The 19,625-nt window shown below is 38.2% G+C and overlaps 1 protein-coding gene across 4 annotated transcripts in view; it reads right to left on the reverse strand.

The window, feature by feature from the left end:
- CDKAL1 (CDK5 regulatory subunit associated protein 1 like 1) overlaps nucleotides 1–19,625 on the reverse strand; it is a 623,544-nt gene that overhangs the window by 432,190 nt on the left and 171,729 nt on the right. For all 4 annotated transcript variants that reach the window (XM_034660262.1, XM_034660260.1, XM_034660263.1 and 1 more), the window contains one exon: nucleotides 3,382–3,430. In XM_034660262.1, coding sequence (XP_034516153.1) covers nucleotides 3,382–3,430 — 49 coding nt within the window. The remainder of the gene's footprint in view (nucleotides 1–3,381; nucleotides 3,431–19,625) is intronic.

Genomic DNA, 19,625 nt, shown 5'->3' on the forward strand with positions numbered 1-19,625 from the left:
TGTTGAACATTCTATGGGTTTGGGAAAATATATAACGACATGTATCCACCATTACAGTATCATATAGAATAGTATCACCACCCTAAAACATTCCTTTGTACTCTGCCGATTCATCTTCCTCCCCTTGCCCCAACACTGGCAACACTGGTCTTTTTACTGGCTCTTCCTTTTGCAGAAGTCACAGAGTTGGAACCACACCATATGTAGCCATTTCTGATTGGCTTTGTTCACTCAGTAATGTGCATTTAAGTTTCCTTTATGTCTTCTAGTGACCAGATAGCTCATTTCTTTTCAGCACTGAACGATATCCCATTGCCTGCATGGACCACAGTTCACCCATTCACTTACTGAAGGGCATCTTAGTTGTTTCCAACTTTTGGTAACTACTGAATAAACATCTTTGTGCAGGTTTTTGTGTGGACACAAATTTTCAACCCCTCTGGGAATATGCCGAGGAGCATGGTTGCTGGATCATATGGTAAAAATATATTAGTCTTGTAAGAAACTGCCAAACTGTTTTCCAAAATGGCTGTACCATTTCGAACTACTACCAGCAGTGAATGGGAGTTCCTGCTACTCCATATTCTCACCAGCATTTGCGGTTATCAGTGATCCAATTTTAGCCGTACATATGAGTGTGCAGTGGTATCTTGTCTTAATTGCATTTCCTTGATGACACAGGAGGTGGACATCTTTTCATATGCTTATTCTCCATCTATGTATCTTCTCTGGTGAGGTGTCTGATGAGGGATGTAGCCCATTTTTTAACTGGGTTATTTATTTTCTTATCATTGAGTTTTAAGAATTTTTTATATATTCTGGATAACAGTCCTTCATCAGATACATCTTTTGCCAACATCTTCTCCCAGTTCGTGGCTTGTCTTCTCACTCCCTGGGCAGTGTCTTTTGCAGAGGAGACATTTTTAATTTTCATAAGTCCACCTTGTCCATTATTTCTTTTATAGATCAAGCCTTTAGTGTTGCATCTAAAAAGTCATCACCATACCCCAGGTCTCCTAGATTTTCTCCTGTGCTAACTTCATCACCATTAATTTAATATATATGTATATACTGAGTGCCCATCCTGTTGCTGGTACTTAAGACAAAAGAGGAGTAAGACAACAACCCGCAAGCACCCTGGAGCACTACTTCCAGAAACTCAGTCAACCACTAACACAGTGACTGTCGGGTGGGAGAGATTAGAGAAAGTACAGCACCGCGGCACGAATGCAGCATCAGACTCACAAGCACAGGCCTGGAGCGCGCCTGCGGGATGCCAGTCCCGACCCTGGCACTCACTAGCTGGACGCCCCACGTCTCAGCTTCCTCGTCTGAAGCATGAGGAAAATATTAACACCCACTTCACCTCACAGTGCTGTTGTGAAGATTAAACAACGTAATCCCGGCAAAAGGCTCAACATCACGTCTGTCACACCAGAGCTGCACAAGAAACACCAGCACTCATACGCTCTCCAAGGTGGGGACTCCGGTACCCAGTTTAACAAACTATTCAAAACAATCACTGCTTTACATTTTTAATCATTGTATTTCATTTTATTTTGAAATTTCAAAGACGATTAAAGTATAGTCTAATTCTCACATTCTATGATCATCCAATAAATCAAGGAGTCGAAATAAATGAACAGCATGTGGAAGGTGGCAGACACAAGCCAGCAGGAAAGTGTGTGGTTGACATCTCAACATGGTGACAGCAGTCCGTTTTCTTTTTTTTAAACACACAATTCCCACATACAACAAAACAAAATTTTAAGTGAGAAGCTCAATTCATGTAATATGTCAACATTCCATTACTGGTTTTTATTTGTACTAATCTAACGGAGGAAAACGGACTATGAGTATTTAAAAATTAAAACACAGAGCTGAGGATAATTTATTTCTCAGTGACTTCAATAAGAATCTGGTTCGAAGAACCATGGCTAATGAAACAAAGCATAGTTCTATTTTTCTAGTGTTAACTACAAAAATTATATTCAGAAGAATATCAAAACTGAATACTACTTTTAAAAGTACTTATGGGGCAGCTGGCTGACTCAGTCGGAAAAGCATGCAACCCTTCATCTCAGGGTTGTGAGTTTGAGCCCCATGCTGGGTATACAGATTACTTAAAAATAAAAAAAAAAATTTTAATGTAATTTTAAATAGAGTAACTGCAACTAATTAGGTGATTAAAAAAATGCACATAATGTCAACTGTATCTCAATAAAGTTGCAAAAAAACCCACATAAATAAAATCATTTCTTTCTTTCCTTCCTTCCTTTATTTTTAAATTACTTTTTTTTTTTTTTTAAGTCAGCTCCATGCCTGGTGTGGAACCCAACATGGGACTCAGACTTACAACCATGAGATCAAGACCCGAGCCAATAACGAGTGGGACACTTAACTGAGTAACCCAGGCGTCTCTCATTTCCTTATTTTAAAACTGATTAAATTATGTCTTCCTGTTCTGAAACTCAAATGAAGTCTATTTCACACAAAAATAAAAATGAAGGGGCGCCTGGGTGGCACAGCGGTTAAGCGTCTGCCTTCGGCTCAGGGCGTGATCCCGGCGTTCCGGGATCGAGCTCCACATCAGGCTCCTCCGCTGGAAGCCTGCTTCTCTCTCCCACTCCCCCTGCTTGTGTTCCCTCTCTCGCTGGCTATCTCTATCTCTGTCAAATAAATAAATAAAACCTTTTTAAAAAATTAATAAATAAATAAAATAAAAATGAGATGAAAAAAAGGGACTATGACCTGACTCATTTATAAGCCAATCAAATATATGCCTCCTGTATTAGACTGGTCAATGCATGAATCAATCACGGACAAAATGCTATAATTTTATATGTAAATAAATGTTAAGTGATATTTTTATAATATAGTTCAAACAATACAGTAGTTCCCCCTTCTTATCAGCCAGAGGATACAGTCCAAGACCCCCAGGGGATGCCTGAAACTATGCACAGATAGTATCAAACCCTGTGTGTACTGTGTTTTTCCCTATACATACATAGCTACAATGAAGTTTAATTTATAAATGAGGCCCAGTAAGAAATTAACAGCAATAACTAATAATAAACTAGAAAAATTACAAACACAGACTGCAATAAAAGTTATGTGAATGTGTGTGTGTGTCTCTCTCTCTTAGTGTCTTACTGTCCTACATTCACCCTTCTTGTGATGATATGATGGGAGCCAGGTGACCACGGTAGGCATCGTGATGTAGGATTAGGCCACTATTGACCTTCTGATGATAAGTTAGAAGGAGGATCATCTGCTTCTGGACATCAGATGACTGTGGCTAACTGTATCCAGAAAGCAAAACTGTAGGTAAGGAAGGGGGGACCACCATATACATTTGCTTATCCCAATTTCAACAATTACCTTTAATTGTTTCTTCCACAACTTCTACCACTCGATCTATCTGTTGAACCTAAAAAGAAAACAAATTGTTAGACAAGCAATTTACATGGATAAGAAACATTAATTTGTGTTTACCCTTCTGCTTGAGTCAGTGTATCACATTTTCCAAGCACGCGAATATAGGTTTTCTTTAATTAATGCATTGGGAGATACTATAAAAAATATTCTGTATTAATGTTTTGTGTTACAGTGAAGTATGAAATTACCACTCTCCTGTCCTCCAATGATAACTGAAGAAATCATAATACATTTAAATAAACTGCCTGGAGTTCTGTTAGCATACCCTATCAACATAAACTCAACACATACTGAGATATAAACTGACGTTTAATTAAAACATGTCTCTTCACACACACATTCTCTTCTTCGCATTCTTCAAGAAAAATGGCATGAAATGACAACCTACACAAAAGGACATGCTGGTATTAAGGAGATCTACCCCAAATTCTATGCTTTATTATTCTAACATGGAAGCCCCTTTTTAATGGATGTCTACCGTGTGCTGGGCACTGTGCTCAGGTCGATGGGATACAAAATCAAATAATAACAGCTCCTACCCTAGACACCAGTGACTAAGGGAGAGTCCCCGGGGTGCCATGGAACACAGAGGAAAGGTAATAAATTGTGACTGAGTGACCCAGAAATGCTTCTCGGGGAACTAAAGGTGACTTTTCAGGGCTAAACTGGGTTAAGATAGGAGAAGCCCACTAAGGAGACTAGAGTATAGAAGGAAAATAAAAAAAGCAAAGATATAGTACAAGAAGCTAAGGGAAGAAAGAAAGTCAAAAAAGAATGAGTCCTAAGTTGATATTACTTATGCCTTAAAATCTTCAAATCATTGCTTTATTACAGAAGAAAAATATGCTCACTGAAAAAATTCGAACAAATTAGAAATATAAAAAGGAAATAACGTAACCCATATTATCCTACATCCTCCATTTCCAATCCTAAGATAACTTCATAATAGCTCAATAAGTAGATACCAAGACATTTCCCAATGCAGAACATTTATATATACCTCTGTTCTGTCCTCTTTTTCCTACAAGTTATGAGATAAATAGGTAAACAGATAGATGAGAGAGAAAATAACAGACCTGTGTCTTTACTTTTTTTCCTATACATCATCAGTACTCATAGGTCTACTTCATTTATTTTACTAGCTGCCTAGTATCTCATGTATAGATATACCATAATGCATTCACCCATTCCCCAACTGATGGACCCTTATGTTATTTTTAATCTTCCATTATTATACAATGATGCTGCAATGAACTCAACTGAGTAAGAACCTTTTAAAAAGTGCAGTGGCAAATCTCTTTTAAATATTACTTTGGCCTCAGTATGTTATGGGAATTAAGGAAAGACTTGTGAGAACACAACTGGATTCGGCTCTGCCTCTGACCACTCAAGCCCAGCATTATAGTGGTAGTTGCACTAACTTGAGAAATCACCAAAGGCAAAGTAAATCTCTGTTGGATCTTAGGTCCCAAACAAACCCACCTCACTGGAACCACTAGATTCTAGTTTTATGAGGAGAATTCCTGTGGCTTCCTTATAGAATGTGATCAAAGCCAGAATAACAGAGTTCAAAGAGAAGGAAAGTACCCAGTGGGGTCAAATGCTACAGAAATAATAAGTTAAAGACTGGAATATATATGCCTGACTTAATAACAATGAGGGAGTCAATGAACTTAGGGGAAGCAGTGAATTCATAGTAATGAATCATAACTAAGAAAATACAGCAAAAAGAGACTATTCCTACAGACAGAAGGGGGAAGAAAGGAGACACGGGTAGGACAAGGAAAGAAGATTTGGCCAAATTTCCCAGTGAATGGGGATGAATGACCAAGATACCAGCTGAGGATACAAGACGGAGAATAACAGTAGTAGAATAGGAGAAAACCCAAAGGTGGAACGAAAACATCAAAGTGTTCTATGCAGCTGAATATCTAATAGCTCAAAGGGATCACTGCATCCAGTCTTTTAGCACACGGACTGAGAAAGAAGCAGTATCCCTACAAAAGAGTCAGAATTACTTGGAGGAGGAGCAGTTAAATTGCAAAGTTGAGGGTTAGCTAAAACTATAATATTCTTGGAAGAAAACATATTCATAAATGTAGGTGAACCTTAGTTAGATGGTAATATTTCAGATATTACACCAAAAACACAAACAACAAAAGGAAAATGGTACTGAACACCATCAAAACTAAAACCTCTTGATACATCAAAGAACACCATCAAGAAAGTAACAAGACAACACAGAAAATGGGAGAACATTTTTGCAAATCATAAACATGGTATGATTCAGATTTGTATCTAAAATACACAACTCAATAATAAAAGACAAATCATTTAAAAATGGGCAAAAATGAGCGATTCAGTCGGTTAAGCATCTGACTCTTGATTTTAGCTCAGGTCTTAATCTCAAGGTTGTGAGTTCAAGCCCTGCATTGGGCTCCATACTGGGCATGGAGCCTACTTTTAAAAATATGATAAAATAAAAATTTAAATTAAAATGGGAGGGGGCGCCTGGGTGGCTCAGTCAGTTAAGCATCTGACTCTTGATTTCAGCTCACGTCATGATCTCAGGGTTGTGGGACTGAGCCCCGCATCAGGATCCAGGCTCAGCATGGAGTCCACATGAGACTCTCTCTCTCTCCTTCTGCCCCTCCCTCTACTCACATGCTCTTACTCTCTTTCTGTCTCTGAAATAAATATTTAAAAAAAAATAAAAATGGGCAAAAGATCTGAATAGACACTTCGCCAAGCAAGACGTACAAATGGCCAATAAGCATATGAAAAAAATGTTCAATATCATCAGCCAATCAGGGAATGCAAATCAAAATCACCATGGAGGAATAGGGAGCTATTGTTTAATGGGTCTAGATTTTCAGTTTGTTAAAATGAAAACATTCTGGAGGTCAATGGTGGTGATGGTTGCACAACAGTGTGAATGCACTTAAAGCCACTGAAACACACCTAAAATTAATCAAAGTAGTCACTTTGATGTCACATATATTTTACCATAATGAGATACTACTTCATACCCACTAGGACGGCTACATCAGAAGGGCAGACAACAACAAGCATAGACAAATACAGGCAAACTGGAACCCTCCGACATTGTTAGTTCCCACTAACAGTGCAGTAGTGAAACAGTGCAGTTGCTTTGGAAGAGTCTGGCAGAGCCTCAAATAGTTCAACAGAGTTACAATAGGATCCAGCAATCCTAGCTCTAAGGATACACCCAGGAGAAAGAAAAACATCTGTCTACACAAACTCATACACAAATGTTCATAGCAGCATTGTTCAAAACAAGCAAAAGGCAGAACCTACTCAATCCTCATCAACTGACGGATAAACAAAACGCAGTAAACCCATACAACGAAATATCATTACACCATAAGGGGAAGATAATATACGGCAGCGACCCCCCCCTTATCCATGGTTTCATTTACCTGCCAACCGGAAGCAGGTGGTCCTCCCTCTAACATATCCTCAGAAGGTCAAGAGGAACCTAACACTAGGTCACACTGCCTCTATCATTCATCTTCATCTCATCACGTAGGCATAGTATCATCTCACATCATCACAACGAGAGGGATGAGTACAGTAGGATGACTACAGTACATGAAGATACTTTGAGAGACACACAAAGATAAAGGGGGGGGCTACTATACGTAAAACAGTATTGAAAGAAGCCAGACCAAAAAAAAGTCAAACACCGTATGATTCCATGTATATGAAATGGCCGGAATAGGTCCATCTTCAGCAACAAAGTAGATTAGTGACTGCCTACGGATGGCAGTAAAAGAAATGAGACAAACTGCCAGGGAGTGCTGAGTTTCTTTTTGGAGGGATGAAAAAAATTCTAAGTTTAATTGTGGTGATTGTGGCATAATTCTGAATATATTAAAAACCATTAAATTACATACATCATATAAGAGCACTGTATAGTGTGTGAATTATAGCTCAAAAAAGCTGTTACTACAAAAGTAGTAATATGGGCCACCGAGGTGGTGCAGTCAGTTAAGCCTCTGGCTCTTGGTTTCGGCTCAGGTCCTGATCTCAGGGTTGCGAGATCGAGACCCGTGTCGGGCTCCACGCTCAGCTCAGAGTCTGCTTAAGACTCTTTCTCCCTCTCTCTCTCCCCCCGGCCCCTGCGCGTTCTCTCTAAAATAAATCTTTTAAAAATAATAGTAATAATACAGGTTGAGGGTGGTCAAACATTCTAATGCTGAGGTCATGAAACTCAAAGAAAAACTGAGGAAATATTCCAAATTAAAAGAGCCTAAAGAAACCTGACAACTGAATCCAACTTTGCATCTGGGTTCTTTCTTTCCCTTTAAAGGACATTATTAAGACAATTGGCAAGAGCTGAATAAGGTCTGCATGCTAACTAATAGTAGTGTATCTATGGTAATTCCCTGATTTTTGTAATTATACTACAATAGTATATGAAAATATCCTTGTTTTCGAAATATATGTGAATTCTGAAGTAAAGGGGCATATGTTTGCACCTTATTCTCCAAAGGATCAGAAATGTGTGTGTGTGTGTGTGTGTGTAAGAACTATAAGCAAATTTGGTAAAATACTAACATATGAGGAAATCAGGGTAAAGGGAATATGGTAATTCCTTTTGTTTGCAACTTTCCTGTGATGTGAAATTACATCAAAACAAAAGCTTAAAAATATGTGTGTGGTGTGTGGTGTGTGGTGTGTGGTGTGTGTGTGTGTGTGTGTGTTGAAGAAATAGATTTTCTTTTACACTGATGGTCACACAGAATTTGCTTGAAAGTATGCAACAAAAAATATATTCTCTGATTTTTTTTTAAAGTACTTGGTTACTTTATGGCACTGCTTTATGGTACTTTATAAAATACTTTATGGTTTGCTTTATGGTAGAAAAATCGATGTTCCCTATACATAATTTGATCTCTGCCGAGTGGTGTGGAGGACTTCTAGGACTTTAAGAAGGAGGGTCTCCTAAATATTAAGACAAAGAATAAAACAGCATTGGATTGATTACAAACGCACAAGGGGAAAGCTCAGTGAATGACTTAAAAGAAAATACTGTGCTGTGTCCACTTTTAGTGAGGAGGATATTGGAGGAAGTGGTGGGAGAAAAAGAAAGCAAGGGAAGCAGAGAAGGAAGGGAGAGAGGAGTCAGGAGAGGGGGAGTTAGAGGAAGAGGGGAGTTAGAAAGCAAAAAAAAAAAAGCACACGTGGGAGGCAGGGAGAGAAGGAAAAACAATCACAAGAGAACAAACTCAAGATTCACACACAGTAATGAAGAATATATTGAATTCATTCTGGAGAGAAAAGGAAAGCTGTTCTTAATTAATACTATAAATTGAAGCCCTGAATACACAAGAGCTTAGTTTCTGGCATATAATTCAAATAAAATAAATAAAACAGTATCTTGTGTCCTTCAGGCACTTAGTTATAAATATACAGAAAAAAAAAAGACATGCAGTATATTCTATTACTGACTCCATATGTTCTCGACAATGAAGAAAGGAGTTAGTGAACAAACAATTCATAAATAACATTAATGAGTCACTCTGCTGCAGAACTTTTAAAAGAAATCCATAAAAATATTTTATTAGGCTATTATGAACTACTCCAAATTTATAACTGAACACATATTGAAGAAACAAACCTATACCAAGTCACCTAAAGCAAATAAAAGTGCTCTTCTGAAATTCCCTAATTGTTCAGAGCAGTGCTACTCAACAGAACTTTCTGCAATGATGGAAATGTTCGTATGCTGTGCCGTCCAACATGGCAGCCACGGGCTCCCTGTAGCTACTGCGGACCTGAAATGTGGCTACTGGGACTGAGAAGCTAATGTCTAATTTTAATTACTTTAGACAGTCAACACGTGGCTACTGGCAGCCATACCAGCAAGTGCAGGTTTAGGGTATGGCTAAGACAGCTACCCAGTTTGCGGCAATTTGTTACAGCAGCTCTAGGAAACTTAGGCATACCTCAGACACAATTTAGCCAACTAGGCTAAAAAAAAGAAAAAGTCCAGTCAGGGAGCAAGCTGATACTGTTCTACAGTCAGAGGTTCTGCTTTAGGATACACTTGGTAGTATCTTTTTTTTTTTTTTTTAACAACCAGCAGCTAGATACCATAATGACTAGTAGTACCACAGTGATAGCCAACATTTCTTGAGCCATTACTACGTCCCAGGCTCTGTGCTAACAAGTCACCTGCATTATTACATTTAATCCTCACCACATTCCTAGGCAGTAGGTACTATTGCTATTTCTGAGGCTAAGGGAACCAAGAGACAAGGATATCCAGCTGAAGTCTTGCCAAGGATTTTTAGTAGGTCTTATCGAGGGCGGCACATTTCATGACTTTTCCTTTGCCTATACACATGGAGGTCATTACTAAATGATCACAGAATACTATTCAACTAAACCTGGACTTTCAGGAGACCCCTCTAACAACAACTACTCCCCCAAACCTTCCCCCACAAATCACCACTGGCATACATGCATTCCTTTGACAAATATCTATTAAGCACCAACAAAGCACAAAGCACTGTTCTGGGGATATAACAGTGGAAAATACAAAGTCCCCAGTTCATGGGCCTTACATTCTAATGGTGCGGGGGGGAACCATGGAAACAACTGAAAATGTTCATTTCTTGTCAAGACAGATGCTATGAGGAAAATCAAATCTGGGAGTGGCCGGAGGAGGAGAGGGCCATTTTGCTGCAGAGGCCCACGTAAACCTCTGAGCAGGCAGCATTAATCCTGGGACCTGAATCCTAAGACAGAAGCATCAATGTGAACTTCCAAGGGCTGAGACAGAAGTGGTGGTGAATGAGGGGCAGAGCGACAGGAGAGGAGGTCAGGTAATTAGAGGAGGAAGGTTAGGTGAGACATTGTACCTCACGCTATGTAGTTCAGACCCTATTCCACCTGCCAAAGGAAGTCACTGTGGGGTTAACAGAACTATTTCAACAGCATCGCTCAGGGTAACTCTATAGAAAACATATTAAAGACTACTGTTCACCTACATTTCTCTATTATTTGGTCTGAGACTTTTTCTTACTTGCACAGATCTGGCTGGGATTTTACTATTTCTAGACTTTATCCCAAGACACTTCAAATCCTCTTAGAAGAGAGGTTAATATATTATAGGTACACATTAACACAGATCCAAAGGAATTCTCTCATGGGTTCTCTTAATTTTGATTGTATGTAAATAGGACAACCTGTCATTACCAATCTAATTAAGAAATATCAGACTAAAACCTCAAAACCAACTAAAAACTCTACCAGCCTTAAAAAAAAAAAAAATGCCTTTCTATCTCTGTGAAGCACTATACTATATAAAGTCTGTCCATCAAATGTAGGTCCGAACTTTTCACTTTTACCATATGGGAGTTTAATTCAATAATCAGCATCTGATAGGTTAAAGTACAATACCGACTTCTCTGTAAAAAAAATAAAACATCTTTCTCTCTAAAAATTTTTCTTCAAGCTGTGAAGGAAAGTCCCTACCTCTATACATGGTGTTGTAAGAGAACTCAATGTCCCAATCTCTAAAATTTGGGGAAGTCCATAGCAGTCACTAAGCTAACCCTACTAGAAAAAACACCAAATTCACAAGCCTGTGAACGAGTTTGCTCGTGAGGTACACAAAAGAATACTGGATGTTAAGTGTGGTTTAACTTCTTGAAAAAAGTTTCTCATTTCCCAGTATAGTTTTATCTTCTTTCATCTCTTCACTGAGAAAAATTCTTCCCCAATGGTAGAACAGCCCTTTCATCAAAAATTGTATGGCGCACATTCCACGCATCACTAAAAGCTAATTTGCTACCTGAACGGTACCAGTGAGTGACTAACACTCAGTAAGAGATAAAATTTACTAATTGACAGATAAGCCAGGCTAGATGGATGCCAAGCAAAATGAGTATCTGTACCAGAAACTTCTTCCTCTTAAATCCAATTAAAATACCTACAAAACTTCTGTAGTGGAAAAAAATCAACTCTTTCAGCAATCACCACAAAACTCAACATGCTAAGCACTAAGTACAGAGATACTTTCAGACATTAGAATATTATAATCAGATTAAGTAATAGGACAGTATTACAAAGTAAAAACAATGACTTTTAAAGTGATACTAAAGTTAAAGAGACAGTAATAACAGAACCAAAGCACAAATGCACATGAGAGACGTAAAACATCAAGTAATAAATACTGCTATCTGTCTCAGGCAAGATGTTCAAGTCCGAAACCCCAGAACCTATGAATATGTCCCTTCCCTGGCACACAGGCCTCGCTGATGGGGTGACATTAACCTGGATTCTCTAGATGGGCCCCATCTATTCACATAAGTCCTTTCTTCCCTGCCTGGGATAGAGAGAGAGACACTGAAAAAAAGGTGAGAGAGAGAGAGAGAGAGAGAGAGAGAGCGAGCGAGCACTGCTGGCTTGAAACATGGAAAAATAGGACCCAAGTCACGGAATGTGTGTGGCCTAAAAAAGCTGCAAAAGGCAACAAGAAAGACTCTCTCACAGTGCCTCCAGAAGAGAACGCAGCCCTGTCAACACCTTGATTTTAGTCCAGTAAAACCGTGTCCAACTTCTGGTCTCCAGAAATGTAAAATAATAAATACACGCTGTGTATTTATTGTGTATGGTGTACAAGCAACTATATTTGTGGCAATTCGTTATATATGTGGCATACAAAACTGATGCATTAATTAAAAAACCAACATAGGAGAGTGTCAGCATCATGAAACAGGGAAAGAAATATTTAAAAACAAATCCTGTGGGGAGAACCAGAACAATACAGGAAAAATTAAGTTAGACGCATACCTTATATTTAACATTCACTCAACAAATACTTATTGAGCCAGACACTTTACTAAGCACTGAAAGTAGTGTAAAATAGCTAAAAATATAAAATAATAATAAACAAAGTCCCTGGCTTTAAAGGAGTGTCCATCAGAGTAAAGTACAAATAAACTGAAAAGTTGAATAAATCCTTTTTAAACTTAAAAAGTTTAAAACACAGAGAGAGAAATGCATATTTTATCAGACCTGTTCTGAGTTCCTGGGAATATAAATTTTAAGTTTGGAAACCACAGAAGAATCTCATTGCTGACTCATCACTCCCCCACCCCAAATTTCTGAGTTTCTAACATATCCAAAATTTTAAAAGGCAATGAAAAATGATTAAAAGACAGAAAAATCTTCCCCTGTGTTAAAATAGACTGGTTTCCTACTGTTCAGTTGTAGGAGTCGTTTACATATTCTGGATATAAACTATTTAGGAGATATGGTATTCTGCAACTATTTGCCCCCAGTCTGTGGCTTGCCTTTTCATTTCCTTAACAGTATCTTTTGAGAAGCAAAAATACTTAATTTTGATGAAGCCCAACTTATCAACTTTTCTTTCACATCCTAAGAAACAGTTGTGTGTGTGTGTGTGTGTGTGTGTGTGTGTGTATGCAGTCTCCTAAGAAATAGTTTCCTAACTCAACTGCACCAAAAGAGAGGGGAAGGTGGTAAAAGATTTGAACACCTTACCAAAGATCTACCGACAGCAAAGAGGCACATGAAAATATACTGAACATCATCAGTCAACAGAGAAAAGCAAATTAAAAACCAGAGAGAGATATCACTACACAGCTAGTACAATTGCTAAGGTTAAAATACCAGCCATACCAACTTTCGGTGAGGATGTGAAGCAAATGGAACAGCTGGTGCAAAACAAAATGGTACAGCAGTTCTGGAAAATACTCCGGCAGTTTCTTAAAAGGTTGAGCAGATGTTTACCGTATGACTAGAAGCAGTACCACTCCTGGGTACTTATCCAAGAGAATGCAGACACGTGTGCATGAATGCTTACAGGAGCTTGACTCTTAAGAGCCAAGACGATAAACAACACAAATTTCTATCAGTTGGTGAATAAACTGTGGCACATCCTTAAAGTGAAATAATTTGAGGCAATAAACAGTAACAAACTATTAATAATCACAACAACATGGATGAAAACTGAATGCATTAAGCTAAGTGAAAAAATCAAGAGTACATATAATTCCATTTCTATGACATTCTGAAAATGGCAAAACTATAAGGACAGAAGTCAGAACAACAGTTGCCAAGGACTGTGGGTATGTGTGTTTGGTGGGGGGAGGGGATGGGAGGCTCAACTACAAAAGGGCACAAGGGAACTTTCTGGTACAATGGAAATGTTCTGTATTATAATGTTATCGTGCTCATAACAACAGCGTACATTTGTCAAAAATCATCAAAGTAAATTTCTTTATTAATTATGCCTCAATAAATCTGACTTAAAGTAAGAAAAAAGATCAGTACAAAGAACATACAAGAAAATAATTAACAAATAATGAATACAGGGCATAGAGAAGCAACAATCAGATCACACTGCTTCTAATCGTCACTTTTCCAGGCTACACGACTCCCCACAGTCTTTCACCCCGTCCTACTGGGTCTGGCGTAAGAAGCTTGCACTGCAAACTCCTTCTCTCCTCTCACCCTAGCCTATTTATTATTCATCTGCATTGCTCCAAGCTATGCTTCTTAAACTTACCCCCCCCCCAAATTACACTAGGGTCAGGACCCACTACTTGCCATTTCTCTCCCTTCCAGGTGCCCTTATGCACACATGCTTTTCTTTAGATATGTTTTTGCTTCCGATGAAAGCCTTTCCTCCTCTCTCCATCAAACCACTATTCAGGCTTTCAAGCCCAAGTCAAGGACAGCTTCATCCACTGTGTGCCCATAGGAGTTTATCCCTCTGCATGTTTATCATGATTTGTGCCTCTCTTCAGACTTCACAGTTTTTAGGTGAAAGACAGTTTATTCATCTCTATGTCTCTAGCAAATAGCTCTTGTTCCAGGCACAGACATGTGCTCAATGCTGATTCTACTAGCAAGTGAATACAATAAAAAGTAAGACAATAATAATATAAAGCTAATAGAGAGAGGGCACTTACTATATGGCAGGCACCAAGCTAACCACATGACATGTATTAGCTGATTTACCCCTTACAAAACTCAGAGTTAGGTTCTATTATCATCGCCCATCCAAAGAGGAAGAAACTAAGGCACAGAGAGGTTAAGTGACTTGTCCAAGGTTACAGAGCTAATAAGTGGTGCATCAGGGATATGAACCTATGCAATCCAGCTCCTGAATCCATGCTCTTAACTACTATTACACACTACTTTTTACTTTTTTAAAAAAATATTTGAATAACTGAAGAATGTGTACACATACTGGTAAAATTAGAAAAGGCCACAAAAGAAAGAAAGAAAACAGATCTAAGAAGGTACAGACATCAGTGGGCTTTTAAATTTACATGTCATTCTGTTAAGATAGTGCCTTTCTGATAATTACAGGTTAAAAAAAAAGGCAATATAAGAAGATGACATACAGTAAGTAGAGAAAAACAAGACGACCCAATTTCTCAAGTTTTGCCCTCAATATCAATGCCACGATTACTGTGACATTGTTCCACTTCATGAATTCATTTACCTTTTGCAATATATGACAGAAATATTCTCAAATACAGCCTCTTTGAAATGCTACTTTATTTATACACGTAATTTTCAAAATTAAAGTGTCCACATTTGAAATACTCACCATGCTGTTTGACTTTTCAGTATTAGGGCAGGCTGTCTGAAAAGATGTTTTAAACCACTGCAAATCAACATGGTTAACAGTCCCCGAGATAAGTGGACACCTGTGTTAGGCAACATTTTTGTTCAGCTATCCAAAGAAAAGTGTGCACCTGCCTCCAGGGCTCACAGCTGGCAAAATCAGGAAGTTCTGTCACTTACAAATTTTTTGACATCCAATTATACATTCTGCTGTGAATTGTATGTTTTCAAATGTTATAACCTGTGTATTCATTCAGTTTATTTAGGATTTCTAGAGTATACAATCACAAAGACAAGCCTAATGAATCAACAACAGGATCAAGTTCAAATGCAGTCCTTGGTTAGTAATTAACACAGAAAATCAACACAAAATGTACAATTTTGTAAACATGCTTTCCTAAACAGAGTACAAACCAACCTTCCTAATAAATGTCAGACGTATTAATAATGGCTCCTCAAATAATGAAGAAATAACACTGCCCTAAGAAGAACTGAAGCAAATAAATACTGTCTCACCCACCTATCCCTAACACAACTTCTAACTGATGGACACAAAGTATATTTTCTCAAAGTATATCTCAGCCTTAAGAGAAGACTCCTAACTAACCAACTTCCTATGGTCTTAGGGACCCATCCCACCACATTCTCTTGGACAAGGGATGTCCTAGGCTTAAACCAGATATCATTAAGAACTGGAATTTATCTTGATGAAGTCCCACAAGTTCATTTTATCTTTTGTTTCTCTTGCCTTTGGAGATGTGTCATGAAAAAGGTTGGCTTTGGCCGATGTCGTAGAGATTGCTGCCTATATTCTCCTCTAGGATTTTGATGGATTCCTGTCTCACATCGAGGTCTTTCGTCCATTTGGAGTTTATCTTTGTGTATGGTGTGAGAGAGTGGTCAAGTTTCATTCTTTTGCATGTAGCTGTCCAATTTTCCCAGCACCATTTATTGAAGAGACTGTCTTTTTTCCACCGGATGTTTTTTCCTGCTTTATCAAAGATTAGTTGCCCAAAGAGCCGAGGGTCCATTTCTGGGTTCTCTATTCTGTTCCATTGGTCGATGTGTCTGTTTTTGTGCCAGTACCATGCTGTCTTTGTGATCACAGCTTTGTAGTACAGCTCGAAATCCGGCATTGTGATGCCCCCAGCTTTGTTTTTCCTTTTCAACAGTTCCTTGGAGATTCGGGGCCTTTTCTGGTTCCATACAAATTTAAGGACTATTTGTTCCAGTTCTTTGAAAAATGTCCTCGGTATTTTGATCGGGATAGCATTGAAAGTGTAGATTGCTCTGGGTAGTATGGACATTTTAACTATGTTAATTCTTCCAATCCATGAGCATGGAATATTTTTCCATCTTTTTATGTCTTCCTCAATATCTTTCAAAAGTGATCTATAGTTTCTAGGATATAGGTCCTTTACGTCTCTGGTTAAGTTAATTCCAAGGTAACGNTGAGAAACAAACTGAGGGCGTCAGAGGGGAGGGGGGTGGGGCATGGGATAGACTGGTGATGGGTAGTAAGGAGGGCACGTATTGCATGGCACTGGGTGTTATACGCAACTAATGAATCATAGAACTTTACATCAGAAACCAGGGATGTACTGTATGGTGACTAACATAATATGATAAAAAAACATTAAAAAAAAAAGAACTGGAATTTAAGCTCTGTGAGGACAGGGATCCTGGATGACTTTATAAACTGCCACATTCCTAGCACCTAGAATGGCAGCTACCACATAATGGGTCTCCGGTAAGTACTTATTAAAGGAAAAATGATGTGGCAGCCCAGGGATTTGAAGCCAGGCTTTTTGAGTCCTGAAGTCTACTCTTCTTTTTTTCTACCAGACATTCACAGAGAACATGATGCTTTCTGGTTGACTAATCTAAAAGAAACTTTCCTGCCAAAAAATGAGCTGAAGAGAAGGAAAGGAACATTCAAAAGTACAGTCACAAGATCCTGGAAAGACCTACAGCTACACACAGAGTAACCAAAGTAAACAAGTAACAGCAGTGACTTTAAAACATGGTATTACATGAAAACGCATTACAAGGGGGGGTGATTAACGGTGACTCTTTGCCCCAAGAGACATAAAATTTTTCACTGTGAGGTAAAATGTTTCAAGATCCTGAAAAAAATTACAAAGATCCTGATTCTGTACTGGTTACCTATAAATATATATGTCCTAGATACCAAATAAAATTTCATTTCATCATTCTAGAAAAGAAGTTTTGGTTACAAAAGGTCTTTTTATCGAAGACATGGATGTTTTTAAATCTTTTCACTCTCTCCTCCCAATGTAAAAAAAAAAAAATCAGATATTTTTGTGCTCCAGAATGCGAAAAGTGTAGAGGTCACTGTCACTAAAGGCAGTTCTCGACCAGAGGTTGGTAGGTTTTGATATTCTGTTATTTTCTTTCCATTCACCATCACGCAAATGATATTAATTACCACCAGATAGTTCCAGGAGACTGTAGGAGAGATGATAATAAAATACCGAGGGGTCTGACAATGACTGCTATGTGCCCTCACTACACTGCTATTCCTGATTAGGAAAACAAATTAAACATCCCATTTCTAAAGGCTGATATTGATGGAAATTCACACGTTACAATGGTAGTAATATCCTTCTTAACTATTAAGAATCTTCTTTGTTAAACTGTTACTTCATGAGTACTTACAAACATGACGGACAATATGCCTTTGTAACTCAGATGTGCACTAAGCAGCTTCTCAGCCAATGATCCCCACCTTTTTGTTTCAATCACTTGGTCAAAAGAACCGACACACCTTCCCTGTACTGTGGAGAGACAGAAAATCCTAGCAGACGGGAGAAGCACAGAACGCAGTACACAGGTTCTTTCTTCCTCCTAGGAGCTATTAAAGCCCTGCGTCATAGTAATTCTGTGAGGGGAATTTTGTGAGGGAATAACAGTTTTCACTCTGGAAAACAAAACAAAACAAAACAAAACTGCAGTACAATCCCTAAAACTACTTTCCTAAGTCAATGAATTTAAATATCTTTGGGTTTTTTTCCCCACACTTCAGAATTTTTTTTGTCTAAATTAATATACTTCATTTCTTTCTTTCAGTTAAACTCACTATATTTCAAAAGGTTTCTGTTTTTGTAGCAATTCTAACAATTATCTTCAGAAACAGGTCTTTTCAGACACCATTTATAGATGATTTTGGTTTCCTACTTCAGATTTTTTAATTTTAGGTTCTGTGGACATAACTCTTACGTATAGAGTCAGTTATGATAAATGTTATGTAGCTGCCAAAGAAACGATTGCTCTGTAAAATGATGTTCACAAAGAATAATCCTATATTTTAATAGTAATACTAACTACTGAAGACATAATTAGATTACAACTCAAACACTGTTACTAATACCGTGATTTCACTTTTTGAAACTTCACAACATACTGATTTGAAGTTAAAACAAAAAGCCCTTTGTGGGGGGCACCTGGCCAGCTCAGTTGAAAAAGCATGTGACTCTTAGTCTCAGGGTTGTGCGTTCAAGCCCCACATTGGGTGTAGAGATTACATTTTTAAAAATAAATAAATAAATAATAAAAATTTAAAAAATAACTTAAAAAACCAACTCACAATGGGGGGGGAGTTAAAGGGGATAAGCAAAATTATAATTATGTGTTTCAGTGATGGAATTATGAATATTCTTTCTAGTTCCATTTTTACTTTTTATTTTTTTTAATATTTATTTTGTTATATTAGTCACCATACAGTACATTCCCAGTTCTTGATGCAATGTTCCACGATTCATTACTTGCATATAACACCCAGTGCACCAAGCAATATGTGCCCTCCTTAATACCCATCACCAACCTATCCCAATTCCCCACCCCTCTCCCCTCTGAAGCCCTCAGTTTGTTTCCCAGAGTCCACAGTCTCTCATGGTTCATTCCCCCTTCTGTTTACCCCCCCTTCATTCTTCCCTTCCTTCTCCTACCGATCTTCCTATTTCGTGTGTTCCATAAATGAGTAAAACCATATGATAATTGTCTTTCTCTGCTTGACTTATTTCAGTTAGCATAATCTCCTCCAGTCCCGTCCACGTTGCTGCAAATGTTGTGTAATCGTTCTTTCTGATGGCTGAGTAATATTCCATTGTATATATGGACCACAACTTCTTTATCCATTTGTCTGTTGAAGGGCATCTTGGCTCCTTCCACGATTTAGCTATTGTGGACGATGCTGCTATGAACATTGGGTTGCATATGGCCCTTCTCTTCACTACGTCTGTATCTTTGGGGTAAATACCCAGTAGTACAATGGCTGGATCATAGGGTAGCTCAATTTTTAACTTTTTTAAGGGGCCTCCACACTGTATTCCAAAGTGGCTATACCAACTTGCATTCCCACCAACAGTGTAAGAGGGATCCCCTTTCTCCACATCCTCTCCAACATTTGTTGTCTCCTGCCTCGTCCATTTTTGCCATTCTAACTGGTGTAAGGTGGTATCTCAAGGTGGTTTTGATTTGAATTTCCCTGATGGCTAATGATTTTGAACATTTTTTCATGTGTCTGTTAA

Source organism: Ailuropoda melanoleuca, chromosome 5 (assembly GCF_002007445.2).
Source record: "Ailuropoda melanoleuca isolate Jingjing chromosome 5, ASM200744v2, whole genome shotgun sequence".
Lineage (NCBI taxonomy): Eukaryota > Metazoa > Chordata > Mammalia > Carnivora > Ursidae > Ailuropoda > Ailuropoda melanoleuca.